Genomic DNA, 24,758 nt, shown 5'->3' with positions numbered 1-24,758 from the left:
TTGTGACAGAGAGAGAGAGTGTGTTTGTGACAGAGAGAGTGAGAGTGTGTTTGTGACAGAGAGAGGGAGAGTGTGTTTGTGACAGAGAGAGAGAGAGTGTGTTTGTGACAGAGAGAGAGAGTGTTTGTGACAGAGAGAGGGAGAGTGTGTTTGTTACAGAGAGAGAGTGTGTTTGTGACAGAGATAGAGAGAGTGTTTGTGACAGAGAGGGAGAGTGTTTGTGACAGAGAGAGGGAGAGTGTTTGTGACAGAGAGAGAGAGTGTGTTTGTGACAGAGAGAGAGAGAGTGTTTGTGACAGAGAGAGGGAGAGTGTTTGTGACAGAGAGAGAGAGAGTGTTTGTGACAGAGAGAGAGAGAGTGTTTGTGACAGAGAGAGAGAGAGTGTTTGTGACAGAGAGAGGGAGAGTGTTTGTGACAGAGAGAGAGAGAGTGTTTGTGACAGAGAGAGGGAGAGTGTTTGTGACAGAGAGAGAGAGTGTGTTTGTGACAGAGAGAGAGAGAGTGTTTGTGACAGAGAGAGGGAGAGTGTTTGTGACAGAGAGAGAGAGAGTGTTTGTGACAGAGAGAGAGAGAGTGTTTGTGACAGAGAGAGGGAGAGAGTTTGTGACAGAGAGAGAGAGTGTGTTTGTGACAGAGAGAGTGAGAGTGTGTTTGTGACAGAGAGAGGGAGAGTGTGTTTGTGACAGAGAGAGAGAGTGTGTTTGTGACAGAGAGAGTGAGAGTGCTTGTGACAGAGAGAGGGAGAGAGTTTGTGACAGAGAGAGAGAGAGTGTTTGTGACAGAGAGAGAGAGAGTGTTTGTGACAGAGAGAGGGAGAGTGTGTTTGTGACAGAGAGAGAGAGTGTTTGTGACAGAGAGAGGGAGAGTGTGTTTGTGACAGAGAGAGAGAGAGTGTTTGTGACAGAGAGAGGGAGAGTGTGTTTGTGACAGAGAGAGGGAGAGTGTTTGTGGCAGAGAGAGAGAGAGTGTGTTTGTGACAGAGAGAGAGAGAGTGTGTTTGTGACAGAGAGAGGGAGAGTGTGTTTGTGACAGAGAGAGAGAGAGTGTGTTTGTTACAGAGAGAGAGAGAGAGAGTTTGTGACAGAGAGAGGGAGAGTGTTTGTGACAGAGAGAGGGAGAGTGTGTTTGTGACAGAGAGAGGGAGAGTGTGTTTGTGACAGAGAGAGAGAGAGTGTGTTTGTTACAGAGAGAGAGAGAGAGAGTTTGTGACAGAGAGAGGGAGAGTGTTTGTGACAGAGAGAGAGAGAGTGTGTTTGTGACAGAGAGAGGGAGAGTGTGTTTGTGACAGAGAGAGAGAGAGTGTGTTTGTTACAGAGAGAGAGAGAGAGTGTTTGTGACAGAGAGAGGGAGAGTGTGTTTGTGACAGAGAGAGAGAGTGTTTGTGACAGAGAGAGGGAGAGAGTTTGTGACAGAGAGAGAGAGTGTGTTTGTGACAGAGAGAGTGAGAGTGTGTTTGTGACAGAGAGAGAGAGAGTGTTTGTGACAGAGAGAGAGAGAGTGTTTGTGACAGAGAGAGAGAGAGTGTTTGTGACAGAGAGAGGGAGAGTGTGTTTGTGACAGAGAGAGAGAGTGTGTTTGTGACAGAGAGAGTAAGAGTGTGTTTGTGACAGAGAGAGGGAGAGTGTGTTTGTGACAGAGAGAGGGAGAGTGTGTTTGTGACAGAGAGAGAGAGTGTTTGTGACAGAGAGAGGGAGAGTGTGTTTGTGACAGAGAGAGGGAGAGTGTTTGTGGCAGAGAGAGAGAGAGTGTGTTTGTGACAGAGAGAGGGAGAGTGTGTTTGTGACAGAGAGAGGGAGAGTGTGTTTGTGACAGAGAGAGAGAGTGTTTGTGACAGAGAGAGGGAGAGTGTGTTTGTTACAGAGAGAGAGTGTGTTTGTGACAGAGATAGAGAGAGTGTTTGTGACAGAGAGGGAGAGTGTTTGTGACAGAGAGAGGGAGAGTGTTTGTGACAGAGAGAGAGAGAGTGTTTGTGACAGAGAGAGGGAGAGTGTTTGTGACAGAGAGAGAGAGAGTGTTTGTGACAGAGAGAGGGAGAGTGTTTGTGACAGAAAGAGGGAGAGTGTTTGTGACAGAGAGAGAGAGAGTGTTTGTGACAGAGAGAGGGAGAGTGTTTGTGACAGAGAGAGAGAGAGTGTTTGTGACAGAGAGAGAGAGAGTGTTTGTGACAGAGAGAGGGAGAGTGTTTGGGACAGAAAGAGGGAGAGTGTTTGTGACAGAGAGAGGGAGAGTGTTTGTGACAGAGAGAGGGAGAGTGTTTGTGACAGAGAGAAGGAGAGTGTGTTTGTTACAGAGAGAGGGAGAGAGTGTTTGTGACAGAGAGAGGGATAGAGTTTGTGACAGAGAGAGAGAGTGTGTTTGTGACAGAGAGAGTGAGAGTGTTTGTGACAGAGAGAGGGAGAGAGTTTGTGACAGAGAGAGAGAGAGTGTTTGTGACAGAGAGAGAGAGAGTGTTTGTGACAGAGAGAGGGAGAGTGTTTGTGACAGAGAGAGAGAGAGTGTTTGTTACAGAGAGAGGGAGAGAGTTTGTGACAGAGAGAGAGAGTGTGTTTGTGACAGAGAGAGTGAGAGTGTGTTTGTGACAGAGAGAGGGAGAGTGTGTTTGTGACAGAGAGAGAGAGTGTGTTTGTGACAGAGAGAGTGAGAGTGCTTGTGACAGAGAGAGGGAGAGAGTTTGTGACAGAGAGAGAGAGAGTGTTTGTGACAGAGAGAGAGAGAGTGTTTGTGACAGAGAGAGGGAAAGTGTGTTTGTGACAGAGAGAGAGAGTGTTTGTGACAGAGAGAGGGAGAGTGTGTTTGTGACAGAGAGAGAGAGAGTGTTTGTGACAGAGAGAGGGAGAGTGTGTTTGTTACAGAGAGAGAGAGAGAGTTTGTGACAGAGAGAGGGAGAGTGTTTGTGACAGAGAGAGGGAGAGTGTGTTTGTTACAGAGAGAGAGAGAGAGTGTTTGTGACAGAGAGAGGGAGAGTGTGTTTGTGACAGAGAGAGAGAGTGTTTGTGACAGAGAGAGGGAGAGTGTTTGTGACAGAGAGAGGGAGAGAGTGTTTGTGACAGAGAGAGGGAGAGTGTTTGTGACAGAGAGAGAGAGTGTTTGTGACAGAGAGAAGGAGAGTGTGTTTGTTACAGAGAGAGAGAGAGAGTGTTTGTGACAGAGAGAGGGAGAGAGTGTTTGTGACAGAGAGAGGGAGAGTGTTTGGGACAGAGAGAGAGAGTGTGTTTGTGACAGAGAGAGAGAGTGTTTGTGACAGAGAGAGGGAGAGTGTGTTTGTGACAGAGAGAGGGAGAGTGTTTGTGACAGAGAGAGGGAGAGTGTGTTTGTGACAGAGATAGAGAGAGTGTTTGTGACAGAGAGAGGGAGAGTGTTTGTGACAGAGAGAGGGAGAGTGTTTGTGACAGAGAGAGAGAGAGTGTTTGTGACAGAGAGAGGGAGAGAGTTTGTGACAGAGAGAGAGAGTGTGTTTGTGACAGAGAGAGTGAGAGTGTGTTTGTGACAGAGAGAGGGAGAGTGTGTTTGTGACAGAGAGAGAGAGTGTGTTTGTGACAGAGAGAGGGAGAGTGTGTTTGTGACAGAGAGAGGGAGAGTGTGTTTGTGACAGAGAGAGAGAGTGTTTGTGACAGAGAGAGGGAGAGTGTGTTTGTTACAGAGAGAGAGTGTGTTTGTGACAGAGATAGAGAGAGTGTTTGTGACAGAGAGGGAGAGTGTTTGTGACAGAGAGAGGGAGAGTGTTTGTGACAGAGAGAGAGAGAGTGTTTGTGACAGAGAGAGGGAGAGTGTTTGTGACAGAGAGAGAGAGAGTGTTTGTGACAGAGAGAGGGAGAGTGTTTGGGACAGAAAGAGGGAGAGTGTTTGTGACAGAGAGAGGGAGAGTGTTTGTGACAGAGAGAGGGAGAGTGTTTGTGACAGAGAGAGGGAGAGTGTGTTTGTGACAGAGATAGAGAGAGTGTTTGTGACAGAGAGAGGGAGAGTGTTTGTGACAGAGAGAGGGAGAGTGTTTGTGACAGAGAGAGAGAGAGAGTGTTTGTGACAGAGAGAGGGAGAGAGTTTGTGACAGAGAGAGAGAGTGTGTTTGTGACAGAGAGAGTGAGAGTGTTTGTGACAGAGAGAGGGAGAGAGTTTGTGACGGAGAGAGAGAGAGTGTTTGTGACAGAGAGAGAGAGAGTGTTTGTGACAGAGAGAGGGAGAGTGTTTGTGACAGAGAGAGAGAGAGAGTGTTTGTGACAGAGAGAGGGAGAGAGTTTGTGACAGAGAGAGAGAGTGTGTTTGTGACAGAGAGAGTGAGAGTGTGTTTGTGACAGAGAGAGGGAGAGTGTGTTTGTGACAGAGAGAGAGAGTGTGTTTGTGACAGAGAGAGTGAGAGTGCTTGTGACAGAGAGAGGGAGAGAGTTTGTGACAGAGAGAGAGAGAGTGTTTGTGACAGAGAGAGAGAGAGTGTTTGTGACAGAGAGAGGGAGAGTGTGTTTGTGACAGAGAGAGAGAGTGTTTGTGACAGAGAGAGGGAGAGTGTGTTTGTGACAGAGAGAGAGAGAGTGTTTGTGACAGAGAGAGGGAGAGTGTGTTTGTGACAGAGAGAGGGAGAGTGTTTGTGGCAGAGAGAGAGAGAGTGTGTTTGTGACAGAGAGAGGGAGAGTGTGTTTGTGACAGAGAGAGGGAGAGTGTGTTTGTGACAGAGAGAGAGAGAGTGTGTTTGTTACAGAGAGAGAGAGAGAGAGTTTGTGACAGAGAGAGGGAGAGTGTTTGTGACAGAGAGAGGGAGAGTGTGTTTGTTACAGAGAGAGAGAGAGAGTGTTTGTGACAGAGAGAGGGAGAGTGTGTTTGTGACAGAGAGAGAGAGTGTTTGTGACAGAGAGAGGGAGAGAGTTTGTGACAGAGAGAGAGAGTGTGTTTGTGACAGAGAGAGTGAGAGTGTGTTTGTGACAGAGAGAGGGAGAGTGTGTTTGTGACAGAGAGAGAGAGTGTGTTTGTGACAGAGAGAGTAAGAGTGTGTTTGTGACAGAGAGAGGGAGAGTGTGTTTGTGACAGAGAGAGGGAGAGTGTGTTTGTGACAGAGAGAGAGAGTGTTTGTGACAGAGAGAGGGAGAGTGTGTTTGTGACAGAGAGAGGGAGAGTGTTTGTGGCAGAGAGAGAGAGAGAGTGTGTTTGTGACAGAGAGAGGGAGAGTGTGTTTGTGACAGAGAGAGGGAGAGTGTGTTTGTGACAGAGAGAGAGAGTGTTTGTGACAGAGAGAGGGAGAGTGTTTGTGACAGAGAGAGGGAGAGTGTTTGTGACAGAGAGAGGGAGAGTGTTTGTGACAGAAAGAGAGAGAGTGTTTGTGACAGAGAGAGGGAGAGTGTTTGTGACAGAGAGAGGGAGAGTGTTTGTGACAGAGAGGGAGAGTGTGTTTGTGACAGAGAGAGGGAGAGTGTGTTTGTGACAGAGAGAGAGAGTGTTTGTGACAGAGAGAGGGAGAGTGTTTGTGACAGAGAGAGGGAGAGTGTTTGTGACAGAGAGAGGGAGAGTGTTTGTGACAGAGAGAGAGAGAGTGTTTGTGACAGAGAGAGGGAGAGTGTTTGTGACAGAGAGAGAGAGAGTGTTTGTGACAGAGAGAGGGAGAGTGTTTGTGACAGAGAGAGGGAGAGTGTTTGTGACAGAGAGAGAGAGAGTGTTTGTGACAGAGAGAGGGAGAGTGTTTGTGACAGAGAGAGAGAGAGAGTTTGTGACAGAGAGAGGGAGAGTGTTTGGGACAGAAAGAGGGAGAGTGTTTGTGACAGAGAGAGAGAGAGTGTTTGTGACAGAGAGAGGGAGAGTGTTTGTGACAGAGAGAGAGAGAGTGTTTGTGACAGAGAGAGAGAGAGTGTTTGTGACAGAGGGAGGGAGAGTGTTTGGGACAGAAAGAGGGAGAGTGTTTGTGACAGAGAGAGGGAGAGTGTTTGTGACAGAGAGAGAGAGAGAGTGTTTGTGACAGAGAGAGGGAGAGAGTTTGTGACAGAGAGAGAGAGTGTGTTTGTGACAGAGAGAGTGAGAGTGTTTGTGACAGAGAGAGGGAGAGAGTTTGTGACAGAGAGAGAGAGAGTGTTTGTGACAGAGAGAAAGAGAGTGTTTGTGACAGAGAGAGGGAGAGTGTTTGTGACAGAGAGAGAGAGAGTGTTTGTTACAGAGAGAGGGAGAGAGTTTGTGACAGAGAGAGAGAGTGTGTTTGTGACAGAGAGAGTGAGAGTGTGTTTGTGACAGAGAGAGGGAGAGTGTGTTTGTGACAGAGAGAGAGAGTGTGTTTGTGACAGAGAGAGTGAGAGTGCTTGTGACAGAGAGAGGGAGAGAGTTTGTGACAGAGAGAGAGAGAGTGTTTGTGACAGAGAGAGAGAGAGTGTTTGTGACAGAGAGAGGGAGAGTGTGTTTGTGACAGAGAGAGAGAGTGTTTGTGACAGAGAGAGGGAGAGTGTGTTTGTGACAGAGAGAGAGAGAGTGTTTGTTACAGAGAGAGGGAGAGTGTGTTTGTTACAGAGAGAGAGAGAGTGTTTGTGGCAGAGAGAGGGAGAGTGTTTGTGACAGAGAGAGGGAGAGTGTGTTTGTTACAGAGAGAGAGAGAGAGTGTTTGTGACAGAGAGAGGGAGAGTGTGTTTGTGACAGAGAGAGAGAGTGTTTGTGACAGAGAGAGGGAGAGAGGGAGAGTGTGTTTGTGACAGAGAGAGAGAGAGTGTTTGTGACAGAAAGAGGGAGAGTGTTTGTGACAGAGAGAGTGTTTGTGACAGAGAGAGGGAGAGTGTTTGTGACAGAGAGAGGGAGAGAGTGTTTGTGACAGAGAGAGGGAGAGTGTTTGTGACAGAGAGAGAGAGTGTTTGTGACAGAGAGAAGGAGAGTGTGTTTGTTACAGAGAGAGAGAGAGAGTGTTTGTGACAGAGAGAGGGAGAGTGTTTGTGACAGAGAGAGGGAGAGTGTGTTTGTGACAGAGAGAGAGAGAGAGTTTGTGACAGAGAGAGGGAGAGAGTGTTTGTGACAGAGAGAGGGAGAGTGTTTGTGACAGAGTGAGAGAGAGTGTTTGTGGCAGAGAGAGGGAGAGAGAGTTTGTGGCAGAGAGAGGGAGAGAGCGTTTGTGGCAGAGAGAGGGAGAGAGTTTGTGACAGAGTGAGAGAGAGCGTTTGTGGCAGAGAGAGGGAGAGTGTGTTTGTGACAGAGAGAGAGAGTGTGTTTGTGGCAGAGAGAGGGAGAGTGTTTGTGACAGAGTGAGAGAGAGCGTTTGTGGCAGAGAGAGGGAGAGTGTGTTTGTGACAGAGAGAGAGAGTGTGTTTGTGGCAGAGAGAGGGAGAGAGCGTTTGTGGCAGAGAGAGGGAGAGAGCGTTTGTGGCAGAGAGAGGGAGAGTGTGTTTGTGGCAGAGAGAGGGAGAGAGAGTTTGTGGCAGAGAGAGAGAGAGTGTGTTTGTGACATTGCTGGAAATATATGAATCCACTATGGTGTCAGTCACTTTGATGTTGGACTGTGTCAGCATAATGGAGATGTCCTGTAGTTTAACAGGCCTAATGATTGACTGATGTCCTGTAGTTTAACAGGCCTAATGATTGATGTCCTGTAGTTTAACAGGCCTAATGATTGACTGATGTCCTGTAGTTTAACAGGCCTAATGATTGACTGATGTCCTGTAGTTTAACAGGCCTAATGACTGACTGATGTCCTGTAGTTTAACAGGTCTAATGATTGACTGATGTCCTGTAGTTTAACAGGCCTAATGATTGATGTCCTGTAGTTTAACAGGCCTAATGATTGACTGATGTCCTGTAGTTTAACAGGCCTAATGATTGACTGATGTCCTGTAGTTTAACAGGCCTAATGATTGACTGATGTCCTGTAGTTTAACAGGCCTAATGATTGACTGATGTCCTGTAGTTTAACAGGCCTAATGACTGACTGATGTCCTGTAGTTTAACAGGTCTAATGATTGACTGATGTCCTGTAGTTTAACAGGCCTAATGACTGATGTCCTGTAGTTTAACAGGCCTAATGACTGACTGATGTCCTGTAGTTTAACAGGCCTAATGACTGACTGATGTCCTGTAGTTTAACAGGCCTAATGACTGACTGATGTCCTGTAGTTTAACAGGCCTAATGACTGACTGATGTCCTGTAGTTTAACAGGTCTAATGATTGACTGATGTCCTGTAGTTTAACAGGCCTAATGTCTGACTGATGTCCTGTAGTTTAACAGGTCTAATGACTGACTGATGTCCTGTAGTTTAACAGGCCTAATGACTGACTGATGTCCTGTAGTTTAACAGGCCTAATGACTGACTGATGTCCTGTAGTTTAACAGGTCTAATGATTGACTGATGTCCTGTAGTTTAACAGGCCTAATGTCTGACTGATGTCCTGTAGTTTAACAGGTCTAATGACTGACTGATGTCCTGTAGTTTAACAGGCCTAATGACTGATGTCCTGTAGTTTAACAGGTCTAATGACTGATGTCCTGTAGTTTAACAGGTCTAATGATTGACTGATGTCCTGTAGTTTAACAGGCCTAATGTCTGACTGATGTCCTGTAGTTTAACAGGTCTAATGACTGACTGATGTCCTGTAGTTTAACAGGCCTAATGACTGACTGATGTCCTGTAGTTTAACAGGCCTAATGACTGACTGATGTCCTGTAGTTTAACAGGCCTAATGACTGACTGATGTCCTGTAGTTTAACAGGCCTAATGATTGACTGATGTCCTGTAGTTTAACAGGCCTAATGTCTGACTGATGTCCTGTAGTTTAACAGGTCTAATGACTGACTGATGTCCTGTAGTTTAACAGGCCTAATGATTGACTGATGTCCTGTAGTTTAACAGGCCTAATGTCTGATGTCCTGTAGTTTAACAGGTCTAATGACTGATGTCCTGTAGTTTAACAGGTCTAATGATTGACTGATGTCCTGTAGTTTAACAGGCCTAATGTCTGATGTCCTGTAGTTTAACAGGCCTAATGACTGATATCCTGTAGTTTAACAGGCCTAATGACTGATGTCCTGTAGTTTAACAGGTCTAATGACTGATGTCCTGTAGTTTAACAGGTCTAATGATTGACTGATGTCCTGTAGTTTAACAGGCCTACTGTCTGATGTCCTGTAGTTTAACAGGCCTAATGACTGATATCCTGTAGTTTAACAGGCCTAATGACTGATGTCCTGTAGTTTAACAGGTCTAATGACTGATGTCCTGTAGTTTAACAGGTCTAATGACTGATGTCGTGGTCCTCTGTAGCTCAGCTGGTAGAGCACGGCGCTTGTAACGCCAAGGTAGTGGGTTCGATCCCCGGGGACCACCCATACACAAAAATGTATGCACGCACGACTGTAAGTCGCTTTGGATAAAAGCGTCTGCTAAATGGCATATTATTATTATGTCCTGTAGTTTAACAGGCCTAATGACTGACTGATGTCCTGTAGTTTAACAGGCCTAATGACTGATGTCCTGTAGTTTAACAGGTCTAATGATTGATGTCCTGTAGTTTAACAGGCCTAATGACTGATTGATGTCCTGTAGTTTAACAGGTCTAATGATTGACTGGTGTCCTGTAGTTTAACAGGTCTAATGACTGATGTCCTGTAGTTTAACAGGTCTAATGACTGATGTCCTGTAGTTTAACAGGTCTAATGACTGATGTCCTGTAGTTTAACAGGCCTAATGACTGATGTCCTGTAGTTTAACAGGTCTAATGACTGATGTCCTGTAGTTTAACAGGTCTAATGATTGACTGATGTCCTGTAGTTTAACAGGTCTAATGACTGACTGGTGTCCTGTAGTTTAACAGGTCTAATGACTGACTGATGTCCTGTAGTTTAACAGGTCTAATGACTGATGTCCTGTAGTTTAACAGGTCTAATGATTGACTGATGTCCTGTAGTTTAACAGGCCTAATGATTGATGTCCTGTGGTTTAACAGGTCTAATGACTGATGTCCTGTAGTTTAACAGGTCTAATGATTGACTGATGTCCTGTAGTTTAACAGGTCTAATGACTGATGTCCTGTAGTTTAACAGGCCTAATGACTGATGTCCTGTAGTTTAACAGGTCTAATGACTGATGTCCTGTAGTTTAACAGGTCTAATGACTGATGTCCTGTAGTTTAACAGGCCTAATGATTGACTGATGTCCTGTAGTTTAACAGGTCTAATGACTGATGTCATGTAGTTTAACAGGCCTAATGACTGACTGATGTCCTGTAGTTTAACAGGTCTAATGACTGATGTCCTGTAGTTTAACAGGTCTAATGACTGATGTCCTGTAGTTTAACAGGCCTAATGACTGATGTCCTGTAGTTTAACAGGCCTAATGACTGATGTCCTGTAGTTTAACAGGTCGAATGATTGATGTCCTGTAGTTTAACAGGTCTAATGATTGATGTCCTGTAGTTTAACAGGTCTAATGCTTGATGTTCTGTAGTTTAACAGGCCTAATGATTGACTGATGTCCTGTAGTTTAACAGGTCTAATGACTGATGTCCTGTAGTTTAACAGGCCTAATGACTGACTGATGTCCTGTAGTTTAACAGGTCTAATGACTGATGTCCTGTAGTTTAACAGGTCTAATGACTGATGTCCTGTAGTTTAACAGGCCTAATGACTGACTGATGTCCTGTAGTTTAACAGGTCTAATGACTGATGTCCTGTAGTTTAACAGGCCTAATGACTGACTGATGTCCTGTAGTTTAACAGGTCTAATGACTGATGTCCTGTAGTTTAACAGGCCTAATGACTGATGTCCTGTAGTTTAACAGGCCTAATGACTGATGTCCTGTAGTTTAACAGGTCTAATGATTGATGTCCTGTAGTTGAACAGGCCTAATGACTGATGTCCTGTAGTTTAACAGGTCTAATGACTGATGTCCTGTAGTTTAACAGGTCTAATGACTGATGTCCTGTAGTTTAACAGGTCTAATGACTGATGTCCTGTAGTTTAACAGGTCTAATGACTGATGTCCTGTAGTTTAACAGGTCTAATGACTGATGTCCTGTAGTTTAACAGGCCTAATGATTGACTGATGTCCTGTAGTTTAACAGGCCTAATGACTGATGTCCTGTAGTTTAACAGGTCGAATGATTGATGTCCTGTAGTTTAACAGGTCGAATGATTGATGTCCTGTAGTTTAACAGGTCTAATGACTGATGTCCTGTAGTTTAACAGGCCTAATGACTGATGTCCTGTAGTTTAAAAGGCCTAATGACTGACTGATGTCCTGTAGTTTAAAAGGCCTAATGACTGACTGATGTCCTGTAGTTTAAAAGGCCTAATGACTGACTGATGTCCTGTAGTTTAACAGGCCTAATGATTGATGTCCTGTAGTTTAACAGGTCTAATGATTGATGTCCTGTAGTTTAACAGGCCTAATGACTGATGGGAAATGAGAGAAGAGGAGGAATGTTCCTCTGTCTCCTGACCATATTCCCTGTGTTCCCTGTATTCCCTGTATTCCCTGTATTCCCTGTATTCCCTGTATTCCCTGTATTCCCTGTATTCCCTGTGTTCCCTGTATTCCCTGTATTCCCTGTATTCCCTGTATTCCCTGTATTCCATGTATTCCCTGTATTCCCTGTATTCCCTGTATTCCAGCTTGAGAGGTACATCCAGGAGAACCTGCGCTCTGGGATGGAGGAGATGAAGAGGAACGCTGTTCACACCCAGACGGTGGCCATGTTGGAGATCGTGACCAACCTCTTTAGCCAATCAGCTGAGCTGACCCGTAAACTGACAGATGTGAAGACCCAGGTAAGCCAATCAGCTGGACCTGTTGTGAAGAATACCTCTAGTCCCGTCCTCTTCCATTTGTAGGTGGATGATGGGAACTGGATCATTCAGAGGTCTTCAACTCTGGTCCGAAAGAGCTTCAGCCGCGCAACAGAATACCTTGATTCAACTTTCAATGTTTTGATTAGTTGCCAAGGTGTCCCAGGTGTGATTCATTGATTAGGCCAGTTGTCCCAGGTGTGATTCATTGATTAGGCCAGTTGTCCCAGGTGTGATTCATTGATTAGGCCAGTTGTCCCAGGTGTGATTCATTGATTAGGCCAGTTGTCCCAGGTGTGATTCATTGATTAGGCTGAGATCTGTTGTCCCTCATCGTAAACGCTTTGATTGACATGCTGAGTTGAATTTAGTTGACTGACAATCAGCCAGTTAAAACATCCAACATGGAGCCACAACACAGATGGTCCTTAGTTGTACCATAGAGCTGTTATTACAGGAAGATGTGTTTTGGTATTTTCTAGTTTCCTCTATCAGTCTTTGTGATCCCATGATGTCCATGATGTACAACAGTGCAACCTGTACAAATATTGTAACTGGTTGGTTATCAGTCAAGCTGCAAAGATAAGATACGAATGTAGTGGTCAAACTTGTATTATTCATCTTTGAAATTGTATAACAGGCCCCTTCCTGTTTGTCTATCTGTTTCTGGTGTTTAGCTTTGAAGAAAGTACTAAGTCTTCTCTATATAAGATAGTCATTTAATCCAGGTGTCTTGGCGTCATATTCAGAACAAGATCCTTAACAACAGCTTGATCTTTAATGGTCTTTGTCAGGTAACTGAATAACTCTCCCTCCCTCCGTAGGTGCTAAACCAGACCAGTAGAATGGAGATTCAGCTGTTAGAGTATTCTCTGTTCACTAACCGTCTAGAGAAACACATCCTCCAGCAGAATCAGGAAATCTCACGGCTCAACGATAAGAACAGGTACAGCAGCCCTGTCCGACACGCCAGCAGAGAGGAGGGAGAAAGGGAGTGTGTGTGTGTGTGTGTGTGTGTGTGTGTGTGTGTGTGTGTGTGTGTGTGTGTGTGTGTGTGTGTGTGTGTGTGAAAGGAAAGAGCACGTGAACCCACCAGATCTGAGTTCAAAAACTGTGAGCGTTTACATTTGGCCTGTCTGCGGTGTCAGGTGGGCGGGGTTTATGCTTATGGGTTTTTCTTCTATTGGTGTCTTTGCAACAAGCATGCTCAATCAATCACAGATAAAGTATTTGAATCCAGGTCTGGTATGTGATAGTTGGTTATGGATGGTATATATTTTTTCCCCCAACAATGTGAACTTACCAGGTAACGTCCCAGGCCCTAGAGCAGTGGTATTCAAACTTTTTTCAGCGGGGATCCCATCCCACCCCAAAATCTAACAAAAAAACCTTAAAAACAACGACAACCCCAACTGCGGTACCCCGACTTTGAATACCACTGCCATAGAGTCACGTGGTCAGGAGAAATATGCTCCCTTACACATTTCATACTGGGGGCTTAAGATACATCTGAACCAGGAGGTGAGTCTGAACCAGAAGACACATGAGACCAGGAGGTGAGTCTGAACCATGGTGTGAGTCTGAACCAGGAGGTGAGTCTGAACCAGGAGGTGAGTCTGAACCAGGAGGTGAGTCTGAACCATGAGGTGAGTCTGAACCAGGAGGTGAGTCTGAACCAGGAGGTGAGTCTGAACCATGGGGTGACTCTGAACCAGGAGGTGAGTCTGAACCAGGAGGTGAGTCTGAACCATGGGGTGACTCTGAACCAGGAGGTGAGTCTGAACCAGGAGGTGAGTCTGAACCATGAGGTGAGTCTGATGTTTCAGGGATAAACATTATTTACTGAGGGAACCAAAAGGTTTGGAAGAGGATGAATGACACAGACATGGGGATGAAGGACAGGTGGCATCGTGTGAAGTGGCCAGTGTTATTTCTCTCTGGTTGTTTATCCATACAGCCCTGTGAACAGGCCCCAGGCACCCAGATTATTATGGTCTAAAGTAGTGCGCTATATAGGGAATAGGGTGCCATTCTCTGGTCTAAAGTAGTGCACTATATAGGGAATAGGGTGCCATTTGGGACGGGGTCCAGGTGTGTTCAGAATAACAGAGTGATCTGGTCATGACAGTTGCCACACATATGACCCTGCTTGACCTCTTGACCCCTACTTGTGGTTGGAATATCCACCTGAGGTTGGCTACTTCCTTTGACTCCCTCTGGGTTGAAGCCTAAGATAAAATAACAACTAGAGCATCAATGGATTCAGTCGTGACACTATTTATACAACGTTAGTAAGGCATTGTTGGGGAGAAAAGCCCAAACACCATTATGAGAAGTGCCATTGAAATCAATTCCAATTGATCTCCAGGTGTAAACATAGTGAGGTAAGGTATACGTCCCAAATGGCAACCCTATTCCCTACGTAGTGCACTACTTTTGACCAGGATCCAATGGACTATATAGGGAATAGGGTGCCATTGGGGACTCAGCCAAAGGTGTTTGAGAGCGGGGTGCAGTGCAGAGCAAGGCAGAGTGAGAAGCAGCTTGTATCCGTCTGTGTGGTTCTGGGTTGTTTCTGCTGAGTCGTTAGTCAGAGCTATAAACATCAGACTGGGGGATTTACAGGCTCCATTTGGAGCGGGGTGGGTAACACACACATGGAAGCACTCACGTCATGGTTGCCCCAGGGTGGTGATTGAGACGTTCAACATGCAGCTCCATCCAGATGTCTTCTGCTGCTGTACAGGTGTTTCTGTGGTGTGTGTGTGTGTGTGTGTGTGTGTGTGTGTGTGTGTGTTTTGTTGGGCCTGGGTTGTTCAAGATGTTTCTTTGGCATTTGCTGAATGGAACCTGTCTTTTTTGTCTCTGCAGTCATTCATTCGTCTTGCTATTGGAGGTATGTACAGGATGCTATAGGAGGTATGTACAGGATGCTATAGGAGGTATGTACAGGATGCTATAGGAAGTATGTACAGGATGCTATAGGAGGTATGTACAGGATGCTATAGGAGGTATGTACAGGATGCTATAGGAGGTATGTACAGGATGCTATAGGAAGTATGTACAGGATGCTATAGGAGGTATGTACAGGATTCTATAGGAAGTATGTACAGGATGCTATAGGAGGTATGTACAGGATTCTATAGGAGGTATGTACAGGATACTATAGGAGGTATGTACAGGATGCTATAGGAAGTATGTACAGGATGCTATAGGAGGTATGTACAGGATGCTATAGGAGGTATGTACAGGATGCTATAGGAGGTATGTACAGGATGCTATAGGAGGTATGTACAGGATGCTATAGGAAGTATGTACAGGATGCTATAGGAGGTATGTACAGGATGCTATAGGAAGTATGTACAGGATGCTATAGGAGGTATGTACAGGATGCTATAGGAGGTATGTACAGGATGCTATAGGAGGTATGTACAGGATGCTATAGGAGGTATGTACAGGATACTATAAGAAGTATGTACAGGAGGCTGCATACAGGAGACTGCATAATGCTAATTCCTGAGACATGCATTTAACACAATTGGTTCCTTTGAATCAACCAATCCAGTGCTGCTGCATTGTGCTGACAGATCTCTCTACTTACTACATCAATATCACCTGACCCCACTAGGGATCAACCCTTCAGTTGGTATGTACAGGATACAATATCACCTGACCCCACTAGGGATCAACCCTTCAGTTGCTGTTCCACTCCTCTAATCTCTAGGCTATCCACCACCTCCTTGTCTTTTGGCTAGGTCACTCTTTGAAAAAACATGGTTCATCAAGGGTTCTTCCACTGTCCCTGTAGGATGGTTCCTGTCAGAGAGACTACCATCCATCCATTCTCTCTCTCTCTCTCTCTTGTATCTCTCTCTCTCTCTGTATCTCTCTCTCTCTCTGTATCTCTCTCTCTCTCTCTCTCTCTCTCTCTCTCGCTGTCTCTCTCTCTCGCTGTCTCTCTCTCTCTCTGTATCTCTTCTCTCTCTCTCTCTCTCTCTCTCGCTGTCTCTCTCTCTCTCTGTATCTCTCTCTCTCTCTCTCTCTCTCTCTCTCTCTCTCTCTCTCTCTCTCTCTCTCTCTCTCTCTCTCTCTCTCTCTCTCTCTCTCTCTCTCTCTCTCTCTCTCTCTCTCTCTCTCTCTCTCTCTCTCTCTCTCTCTCTCTCTCTCTCTCTCTCTCTCAGTTTCCTAGAGCAGAGGTTCTCAGCGTTAGAGTCCAGGCACGTTAAGGAGTTCCGGGGTCTTCAGAGGCAGGAACAGCAGCTGCAGGACATGCTGGAGAGTCAGAGGCGCCTGGTCACCCAGCTACAGGGAGAGCTGGGGACCTCCACACACAACAGCACACTACTGCAGAAACAGCAGGCTATACTGACTGACACAGTGCAGCAGCACCTAGCCATGGGCACCCACTGCAATGGTGAGAGAGATCTACTGTTTCTTCATTATCCATCCTTACTTGTCAAGTCTGCTAAATTCATTATAAAGGTCAAGTCTGCTAACTTAATTATAAAGGTCAAGTCTGCTAAATTCATTATAAAGGTAAAGTCTGCTAGCTTAATTATAAAGGTCAAGTCTGCTAACTTAATTATAAAGGTCAAGTCTGCTAGCTTAATTATAAAGGTCAAGTCTGCTAAATTCATTATAAAGGTAAAGTCTGCTAACTTAATTATAAAGGTCAAGTCTGCTAAATTCATTATAAATGTAAAGTCTGCTAACTTAATTATAAAGGTCAAGTCTGCTAAATTCATTATAAAGGTAAAGTCTGCTAGCTTCATTATAAAGGTCAAGTCTGCTAAATTCATTATAAAGGTCAAGTCTGCTAACTTAATTATAAAGGTCAAGTCTGCTAGCTTAATTATAAAGGTCAAGTCTGCTAACTTAATTATAAAGGTCAAGTCTGCTAGCTTAATTATAAAGGTCAAGTCTGCTAACTTAATTATAAAGGTCAAGTCTGCTAACTTAATTATAAAGGTCAAGTCTGCTAGCTTAATTATAAAGGTCAAGTCTGCTAAGTTAATTATAAAGGTCAAGTCTGCTAAATTCATTATAAAGGTCAAGTCTGCTAACTTAATTATAAAGGTCAATTCTGCTAACTTTATTATAAAGGTCAAGTCTGCTAGCTTAATTATAAAGGTCTGAATTGGTTACTTATTTTATTTTACTTTATTATTACTATTATTATTATTATTATTATTATTATTTTAGTTTAATACCTTAAAGACCAAAAATATGCTGCTTAAGGGATCCCATATGTGAGGCTGCCACTGGCCGTAATGCTCCGACCCTGTAATTATAGTGCAGTGCGGGGGGACCGGGGAGGGAGGGTCGGGGGCCCTATAGAGGGGGTCTGGGGGCCCTATAGAGGGGGTCTCCTGGGTGGGGAGCGACCAAACGGAGGGTCGGGGGTCCTATAGAGAGGGTCTCCTGGGTGGGGAGCGACCAAACGGAGGGTCGGGGGCCCTATAGCGGGGGTCTCCTGGGTGGGGAGCGACCAAACGGAGGGCCGGGGGCCTATAGAGGGGGTCTTCTGGGTGGGGAGCGACCAAACGGAGGGCCGGGGGCCTATAGAGGGGGTCTTCTGGGTCGGGAGCGACCAAACGGAGGGCCGGGGGCCCTATGGAGGGGGTCTTCTGGGTGTGGAGCGACCAAACGGAGGGCCGGGGGCCCTATGGAGAGGGTCTCCTGGGTGGGGAGCGACCAAACGGAGGGCTGGGGGCCCTATAGAGGGGGTCTCCTGGGTGGGGAGCGACCAAACGGAGGGTCAGGGGGCCCTATAGAGGGGGTCTCCTGGGTGGGGAGCGACCAAACGGAGGGTTTCCCTGTGGGGCTTGTTATTTTACAGTTATGTGCTTTAGCAACACTAAAGATAACAGTTACATTTTAGAAAAACAATGGCGACACCGTCTATTTCTCTCCTGGAATTTGAAAGGCTTTAATATTCCTATCAAGTGTTCCAGATGTCTTGATATTCTAGCTAAGAAACCATGTTGATATATCGATGCTACAAGGAACACACCTACTCCAAAAGGACGCATATAGAATAGAAAACCGTTTGTCCAAACTGGCTGCTTTTTCATCAGCCCCAATCCAAACTAAAGGTGTTTTCATGATGATACATAAGAAACTCTAAATCACCATCCTTGGTAAAGGCGAAGACCAAGAAGGTAGAATCACTTTCCTTTAAATTAATCCATAATGGAAAGAAAATCACCTTTATTAATGTGTACGCTCCATATTCATATGATCCTACGTTTTTGATTCTCTGAATAGCATATTGTTAGAATTCACTGAATTCCAACTGGTTATTGGGACAGATATTAATGCCATTCTGGACATGTCTGGCGAGGACATATTCATTTTACATTTACATTTTAGTCATTTAGCAGACGCTCTTATCCAGAGCGACTTACAGTTAGTGAGTGCATACATTTTCATCCTGGGCACCCCCGTGGGAATCGAACCCACAACCCTGGCGTTGCAAAGGCCATGCCCTACCAACTGAGCTACACGGGGCCTACATTTTGAATATTCCTAAAGCAAAATAGTACACTCTCTATTCAAACAATATCAAAACAATCTCCCGAATCGATTTCATACTATCATCTACTCCTCTATTTTCTTTAATCAAGAAAATAGAAATCTGCCTATCCAATCATCATGCTTATAACTGGCAGATACACATGTCTCAATCTCCTAAAAGAGCCACAAGATGGCCATTTAATGTTTCCTTACTACGAAATCCTACTTTCTGTGAACAATTTGAAACTGAATTGAATTGAATTTATAATGATTAACAAAAATTCAGTCGATGATCGTCAGATTTTATGGTACGCCATCGAAGGCTTTATTAAGAACGATGCAACTGCATTTACATCTGGGCTCAATAAGTAACAATTAAAGAAGATATCAGAATTGGAAAAGTTGTTAACGATGTTAGAGCCTTCTCAACAAACACTTATTTTCAGAAAAGGTAGCGACTGCTCTCTTCAAAGTCCAGACAGAACTAAATCTATTGATAAGACAGAGAGCAGAATGTATTGATAAGACAGAGAGCAGAATGTATTGATGAGACAGAGAGCAGAATGTATTGATGAGACAGAGAGCAGAATGTATTGATAAGACAGAGAGCAGAATGTATTGATAAGACAGAGAGCAGAATGTATTGATGAGACAGAGAGCAGAATGTATTGATGAGACAGAGAGCAGAATGTATTGATAAGACAGAGAGCAGAATGTATTGATGAGACAGAGAGCAGAATGTATTGATGAGACAGAGAGCAGAATGTATTGATGAGACAGAGAGCAGAATGTATTGATGAGACAGAGAGCAGAATGTATTGATAAGACAGAGAGCAGAATGTATTGATGAGACAGAGAGCAGAATGTATTGATGAGACAGAGAGCAGAATGTATTGATAAGACAGAGAGCAGAATGTATTGATGAGACAGAGAGCAGAATGTATTGATGAGACAGAGAGCAGAATGTATTGATGAGACAGAGAGCAGAATGTATTGATAAGACAGAGAGCAGAATGTATTGATGAGACAGAGAGCAGAATGTATTGATGAGACAGAGAACAGAATGTATTGATAAGACAGAGAGCAGAATGTATTGATGAGACAGAGAGCAGAATGTATTGATGAGACAGAGAGCAGAATGTATTGATGAGACAGAGAGCAGAATGTATTGATGAGACAGAGAGCAGAATGTATTTATGAGACAGAGAGCAGAATGTATTGATGAGACAGAGAGCAGAATGTATTGATAAGACAGAGAGCAGAATGTATTGATGAGACAGAGAGCAGAATGTATTGATGAGACAGAGAACAGAATGTATTGATAAGACAGAGAGCAGAATGTATTGATGAGACAGAGAGCAGAATGTATTGATGAGACAGAGAGCAGAATGTATTGATAAGACAGAGAGCAGAATGTATTGATGAGACAGAGAGCAGAATGTATTGATGAGACAGAGAGCAGAATGTATTGATGAGACAGAGAGCAGAATGTATTGATGAGACAGAGAGCAGAATGTATTGATGAGACAGAGAGCAGAATGTATTGATGAGACAGAGAGCAGAATGTATTGATGAGACAGAGAGCAGAATGTATTGATGAGACAGAGAGCAGAATGTATTGATAAGACAGAGAGCAGAATGTATTGATGAGACAGAGAGCAGAATGTATTGATAAGACAGAGAGCAGAATGTATTGATGAGACAGAGAGCAGAATGTATTGATGAGACAGAGAGCAGAATGTATTGATGAGACAGAGAGCAGAATGTATTGATAAGACAGAGAGCAGAATGTATTGATGAGACAGAGAGCAGAATGTATTGATGAGACAGAGAGCAGAATGTATTGATGAGACAGAGAGCAGAATGTATTGATGAGACAGAGAGCAGAATGTATTGATGAGACAGAGAGCAGAATGTATTGATGAGACAGAGAGCAGAATTTGCCATCCATTGAGTTAGACTTAACCATTACTTCCATGGTAACCGACCCAGTCATCTACTGGCTAACAAGCTACGGAGTACTGATCAATTAGAGGATATTGCAGCTATTGAATCTGAATCAGGTTAATTACTATAAGAACCCAAGTTAATCAACGAAAGATTCTCCCGTTTCTATAAAGAATTGCACACCTCTGGTTATAAATCCACACCAAGCCAGATCGAGGCCTTTTTAAAAGATATAAGAACTCCTCTTCTCTCAACTGAGGGAACCGGCTGGCTGGGAGCCCACATCTCTCCCCATGAACTCAAAAGGACACTAGATAACATGAATAAAGGTAAATCACCTGGTTGTGACAGTATTCCTCCTGAGGTCAATTTACAATTTTGGAACCAATTAGGTCCACTGTTACTTGAAATGATGAACACAGCCATTCACAAAGGTTCATTTGGAAGGGATGTGAATACAGCACTAATTTAGCTATTATTTTTTTAAAAAAGGATGCCACCAAGTGCTCTCACTATCACCCACTATCTTTGATAAACACAGATATTAAACTATTTTCAAAAATGATGTTGTCCCCTCTCGAAACGTACTTACCCAAATTGGTACATCTTGACCAAATTGGGTTTGTTAAACTATTATCCTCAGATAACCTCCATCGACGATTACATACTGTATCTGACATGCTTCATCAGAAACCAAAGCTCATTGGGAAGCTCTATCTCTGAATGCATAAATCACTTTTGATAGACTAGAATGCTCAAACCAATTCAATCCGACCTCAATAGATGGACTAATATCCCAGTTGCTTTAACCGGCAGAATGTCTATTGTCTAAATGAATATATTGTCACGGCTGAATTTCTGTAGTTCAATGCTCTGGCTGTTTGCGATAACTTTCTGTAGTTCAATGCTCTGGCTGATAAAACCAAAGTGCATTTTCAAAATGTATATCGCAAGGTAAGCGAGCCCGTATAACATTAACAAACTTGCAAAGAGGGAAAGACGTAGGAGGACAATCCGTATGATGTCTCCTATTGTCCTGGAAGAAGTGATCTTCACTCATATTTCCCTTAAATAATATAAACTACGCTTTGGTTGTCTTATTGCTATGCAATTTCCATTTTGCGCAAAAATGTACAATGTAACTGGGAATCAAAATGGCATGCATACTCCAATACGTGACCGACCGGCTCGATTTGGTCTTATGTAGCAACATTTGAGATTGTGTTTTTTTTTTTGCATTGGATAAAAGTAGCGACTCAGAGCTAGAAAATGGTATATCATACACTACAGTTGAGGAACAATGGGAAAGTAATTCTGCTTTGAAAGTTGATAAACCTCTTACCTCACTTTTGAGACAATGGCCCTTGAATGTTTTGGTAAACCTACTGGAGAGCTCTTCTTTGTCTACACCCATTCAGCATCGTTCACACCCTCTTAAGCCTTAGCCCAACCCATCTATTTAAGGATTCACATGTGAGGCCATGCACTAAACAACCAAAGATTTCAAGACTAAAGGCTGTTTATACTACGGGTGTGTTCGTAAATTCAATCTCCCTCTCTCTCTGACGGGGCCCACTACGTCAACAGTTATTTTAACTAAAACATAACCAATCTTTGTTAAACATAAATACCGAACTTGTTTTTGGATGGATTCTGCGACGCGGCTAGCTTTTAGCAGCTAGGACCGCTATTTCTTGTCCTGGAATCCCACTTACCTGATAGGTTAAAGTCTGCTTGAAAGAGCGCTAACCTAGCAAAGCTGCTAACATTAGTCATCAAGCTAACGAAGTTAGTCCTAGATGAGTTTTCCAATGGAGCCCTCTTTGGAGAAGTAAATGAACGGTTCCAGCGCTGTAGGAGCTGTATCTACTACGTTTTGTTTCGGGACAAAACTGAGTTCCAATGCGGCAATTGTTTACTTGCCGAGGATTATAGGCTTGAGGTGGCTTCCTTGATCATGCAGGTCGCCAGCCTACGTAAGAAACTGGGGAAAACGCAGCGTGGAATGTTTACATTTTCTACGCCGGTGGCTGGATGGCGTTCGTGCATGTTGGATGCATCTCCGCCTTGTCGTTTGTCATTATCCGACTGGCCGGTGTTTTCCGGAGTTCATTTGCCAGGGGAGCCATCTCCTGCCTCTCCTCCCCCATCTGATAGCGGAGTCGAAGGAGAACAACAAGAGGAGCATGGCAATCAACTATGGTCGCATGTCACGAGCCGTGGAAGCCGAACAAAGCGGCCTCCCTCAAAGCATCTACACTCCCAACGAGAGGCCCGGAGAGGATACAAACAACGAATAGTTTCGCCGCCCTGGAGCCTGATCTTCCTGCACCTTTGTCGCTGGGGGTGCCTGTGTCTGCAGCCGCTGTACTTACTCCTACTCCTTCCCCTATGATTTCGACGTCGGCAACCTTACGTCCCTGCTCTGGATCGAGGGGGATTCTCCATCTGTCGGAGGCCTGCACCATTCTGTGAAGCATGGGAGTGGGAGGATTTCCTCGTCATTCACGCCAGCTGTGATTTTGGGCAGTTCCATGGTAAGAAATGTGACTGTTCCTGGTGCAAAAACAATGTCCTATCCTGGAGCTCGAGTAAATGACATTACTAAGCTGCTCCTGAGTGTATTATGCCAGGACATGGACATTGATTCTCTCGGAGTGTTCAGAGTGCACACTGGACACTCTGGCCGAGGAGTAGGGTTGATCCGAGCGTTCTGACCGAACAACAGCAGTCAAGCAGCCAAGCTAACATTTGCTAGGCTGCTAGCTACTTCCAGACACAAATGAGAGAACAGCTCAATCTGACCATTTTACTCACCGTAGCAGAGCTGGTTAGGCTGTTATGTTATCCAGAGCGTCTGTGACCATACCTGTGCTGCTGGCAACAATTGATTTATGTTTTTTTGGCAACGTTTACTGACACCAGCCATATTCAAATGATCTGTCACATGATCTCAGTATATATACACCTGTTCTGAAAGGCCCCAGAGTCTGCAACACAAAAAAGCAAAGGGCACCACCAAGCAAGTGGCACCATGAAGACCAAGGAGCTCTCCAAACAGGTCAGGGACAAAGTTGTGGAGAAGTACAGATCAGGGTTGGGTTATAAAAATATATCAGAAACTTTGAACATCCCACGGAGCACCATTAAATCCATTATTAAAAAATGGAAAGAATATGGCACCACAACAAACCTGCCAAGAGAGGGCCGCCCACCAAAACTCACGGACCAGGCAAGGAGGGCATTAATCAGAGAGGCAACAAAGACACCAAAGATAACCCTGAAGGAGCTACAAAGCTCCACAGGAGAGATTGAAGTATATGTCCATAGGACCACTTTAAGCCGTACACTCCACAGAGCTTGGCTTTTTAGAAGAGTGGCCAGAAAAAAGCCATTGCTTAAAGAAGAAAATAAGCAAACACTTTGGTGTTCGCCAAAATGCATGTGGGAGACTCCCCAAACATATGGAAGAAGGTACTCTGGTCAGATAAGACTAACATTTAGCTTTTTGGCCATCAATAGTTATGCACGCTCAAGTTTTCAGTTTTTTTGTCTTATTTCACCCAAAAAATTTTTTTGCATCTTCAAAGTGGTAGGCATGTTGTGTAAATCAAATGATACAAACCCCCCAAAAATCAATTCTAATTCCAGGTTGTAAGGCAACAAAATAGTGAAAATGCCAAGTGGGGTGAATACTTTCACAAGCCACTGTATCTAGCTAGCTAACAGTACGCTTTAACTTGAAATGAAAACGGCTTTCTCACAAAATTAGAAACGCATAATATCTGAACATGTAGCTAGCTAGACTATCTTACCCGTATACATGGATGGACGCTTCTCCCTCTCTGACACGGATGCCATGGTTGCCCTTAGTTTGAAGATGTAATCTGGAGACAGGTGTTTTATAACAGCCTTCTGTGTGTTCTCTTTTTGACTCCCTATGCATATTTGCAATCAAACGCCAGATTTTTCTCGATCTCCTTAGCTATCATACTCTAATTCCACTGGGCATTCCACTGATTTCAAAACTTGTTCCTCCAGAAAGTGGAGAGCAACACCTTTGCAGTTCTACTACGCGATATCTTTCAAAAAAAGCTGCGTTAATAAGGATTACCTACACATACTGACCATCTCATGTTATAGAAAGACGCGTGCTACATGGCAGACCAATCTGAACTCATCTCTTGGCATGTCCAGCCCACCCATTATCTCAGCCAATCATGGCTAGCGGGAAGGTTCCTGTCTTTTTCCGTGGCTAAACCAACTAGGCTCGTAATTTAACAATTGTATTCGTATTTACAGATGGCATACAAGTTTGTTTTTAAACACATGAAAGTTTACATGTTCCAGAAGGCATTTCTTCCAAAACACCCATTTTGATGAAAACAAAAAGGTTTACATTCAAATGGCTCTCCTGTGAAGTAGTGCCGCACGACATACACTTAGTTTCCTGAAACGAGTCACATATTTCACAATAATGCCTTGCGATCTGGAGGCCTTTTGCATCCCCCCATGGTCTAATGTGGAATCCATACCCTTGCTGATATCATGGACAGTAATGATTTGA

The 24,758-nt window shown here is 44.2% G+C and overlaps 1 protein-coding gene across 1 annotated transcript in view; it reads left to right on the top strand.

The window, feature by feature from the left end:
* angpt2b (angiopoietin 2b) overlaps window positions 1-24,758 on the top strand; it is a gene marked incomplete at its 5' end in the record, with an annotated part of 81,786 nt that overhangs the window by 8,791 nt on the left and 48,237 nt on the right. Inside the window, 3 exons of the mRNA XM_084198320.1 lie at window positions 11,555-11,710; window positions 12,553-12,674; window positions 15,910-16,142. Coding sequence (XP_084054446.1) covers window positions 11,555-11,710; window positions 12,553-12,674; window positions 15,910-16,142 — 511 coding nt within the window. The remainder of the gene's footprint in view (window positions 1-11,554; window positions 11,711-12,552; window positions 12,675-15,909; window positions 16,143-24,758) is intronic.

The sequence above is a fragment of the Coregonus lavaretus genome (genome assembly GCF_964263955.1).
Source record: "Coregonus lavaretus genome assembly, contig: HAP1_SCAFFOLD_1889, whole genome shotgun sequence".
Classification (NCBI taxonomy): Eukaryota; Metazoa; Chordata; class Actinopteri; order Salmoniformes; family Salmonidae; genus Coregonus; species Coregonus lavaretus.
This window is presented reverse-complemented; position numbering and strand designations above follow the sequence as displayed.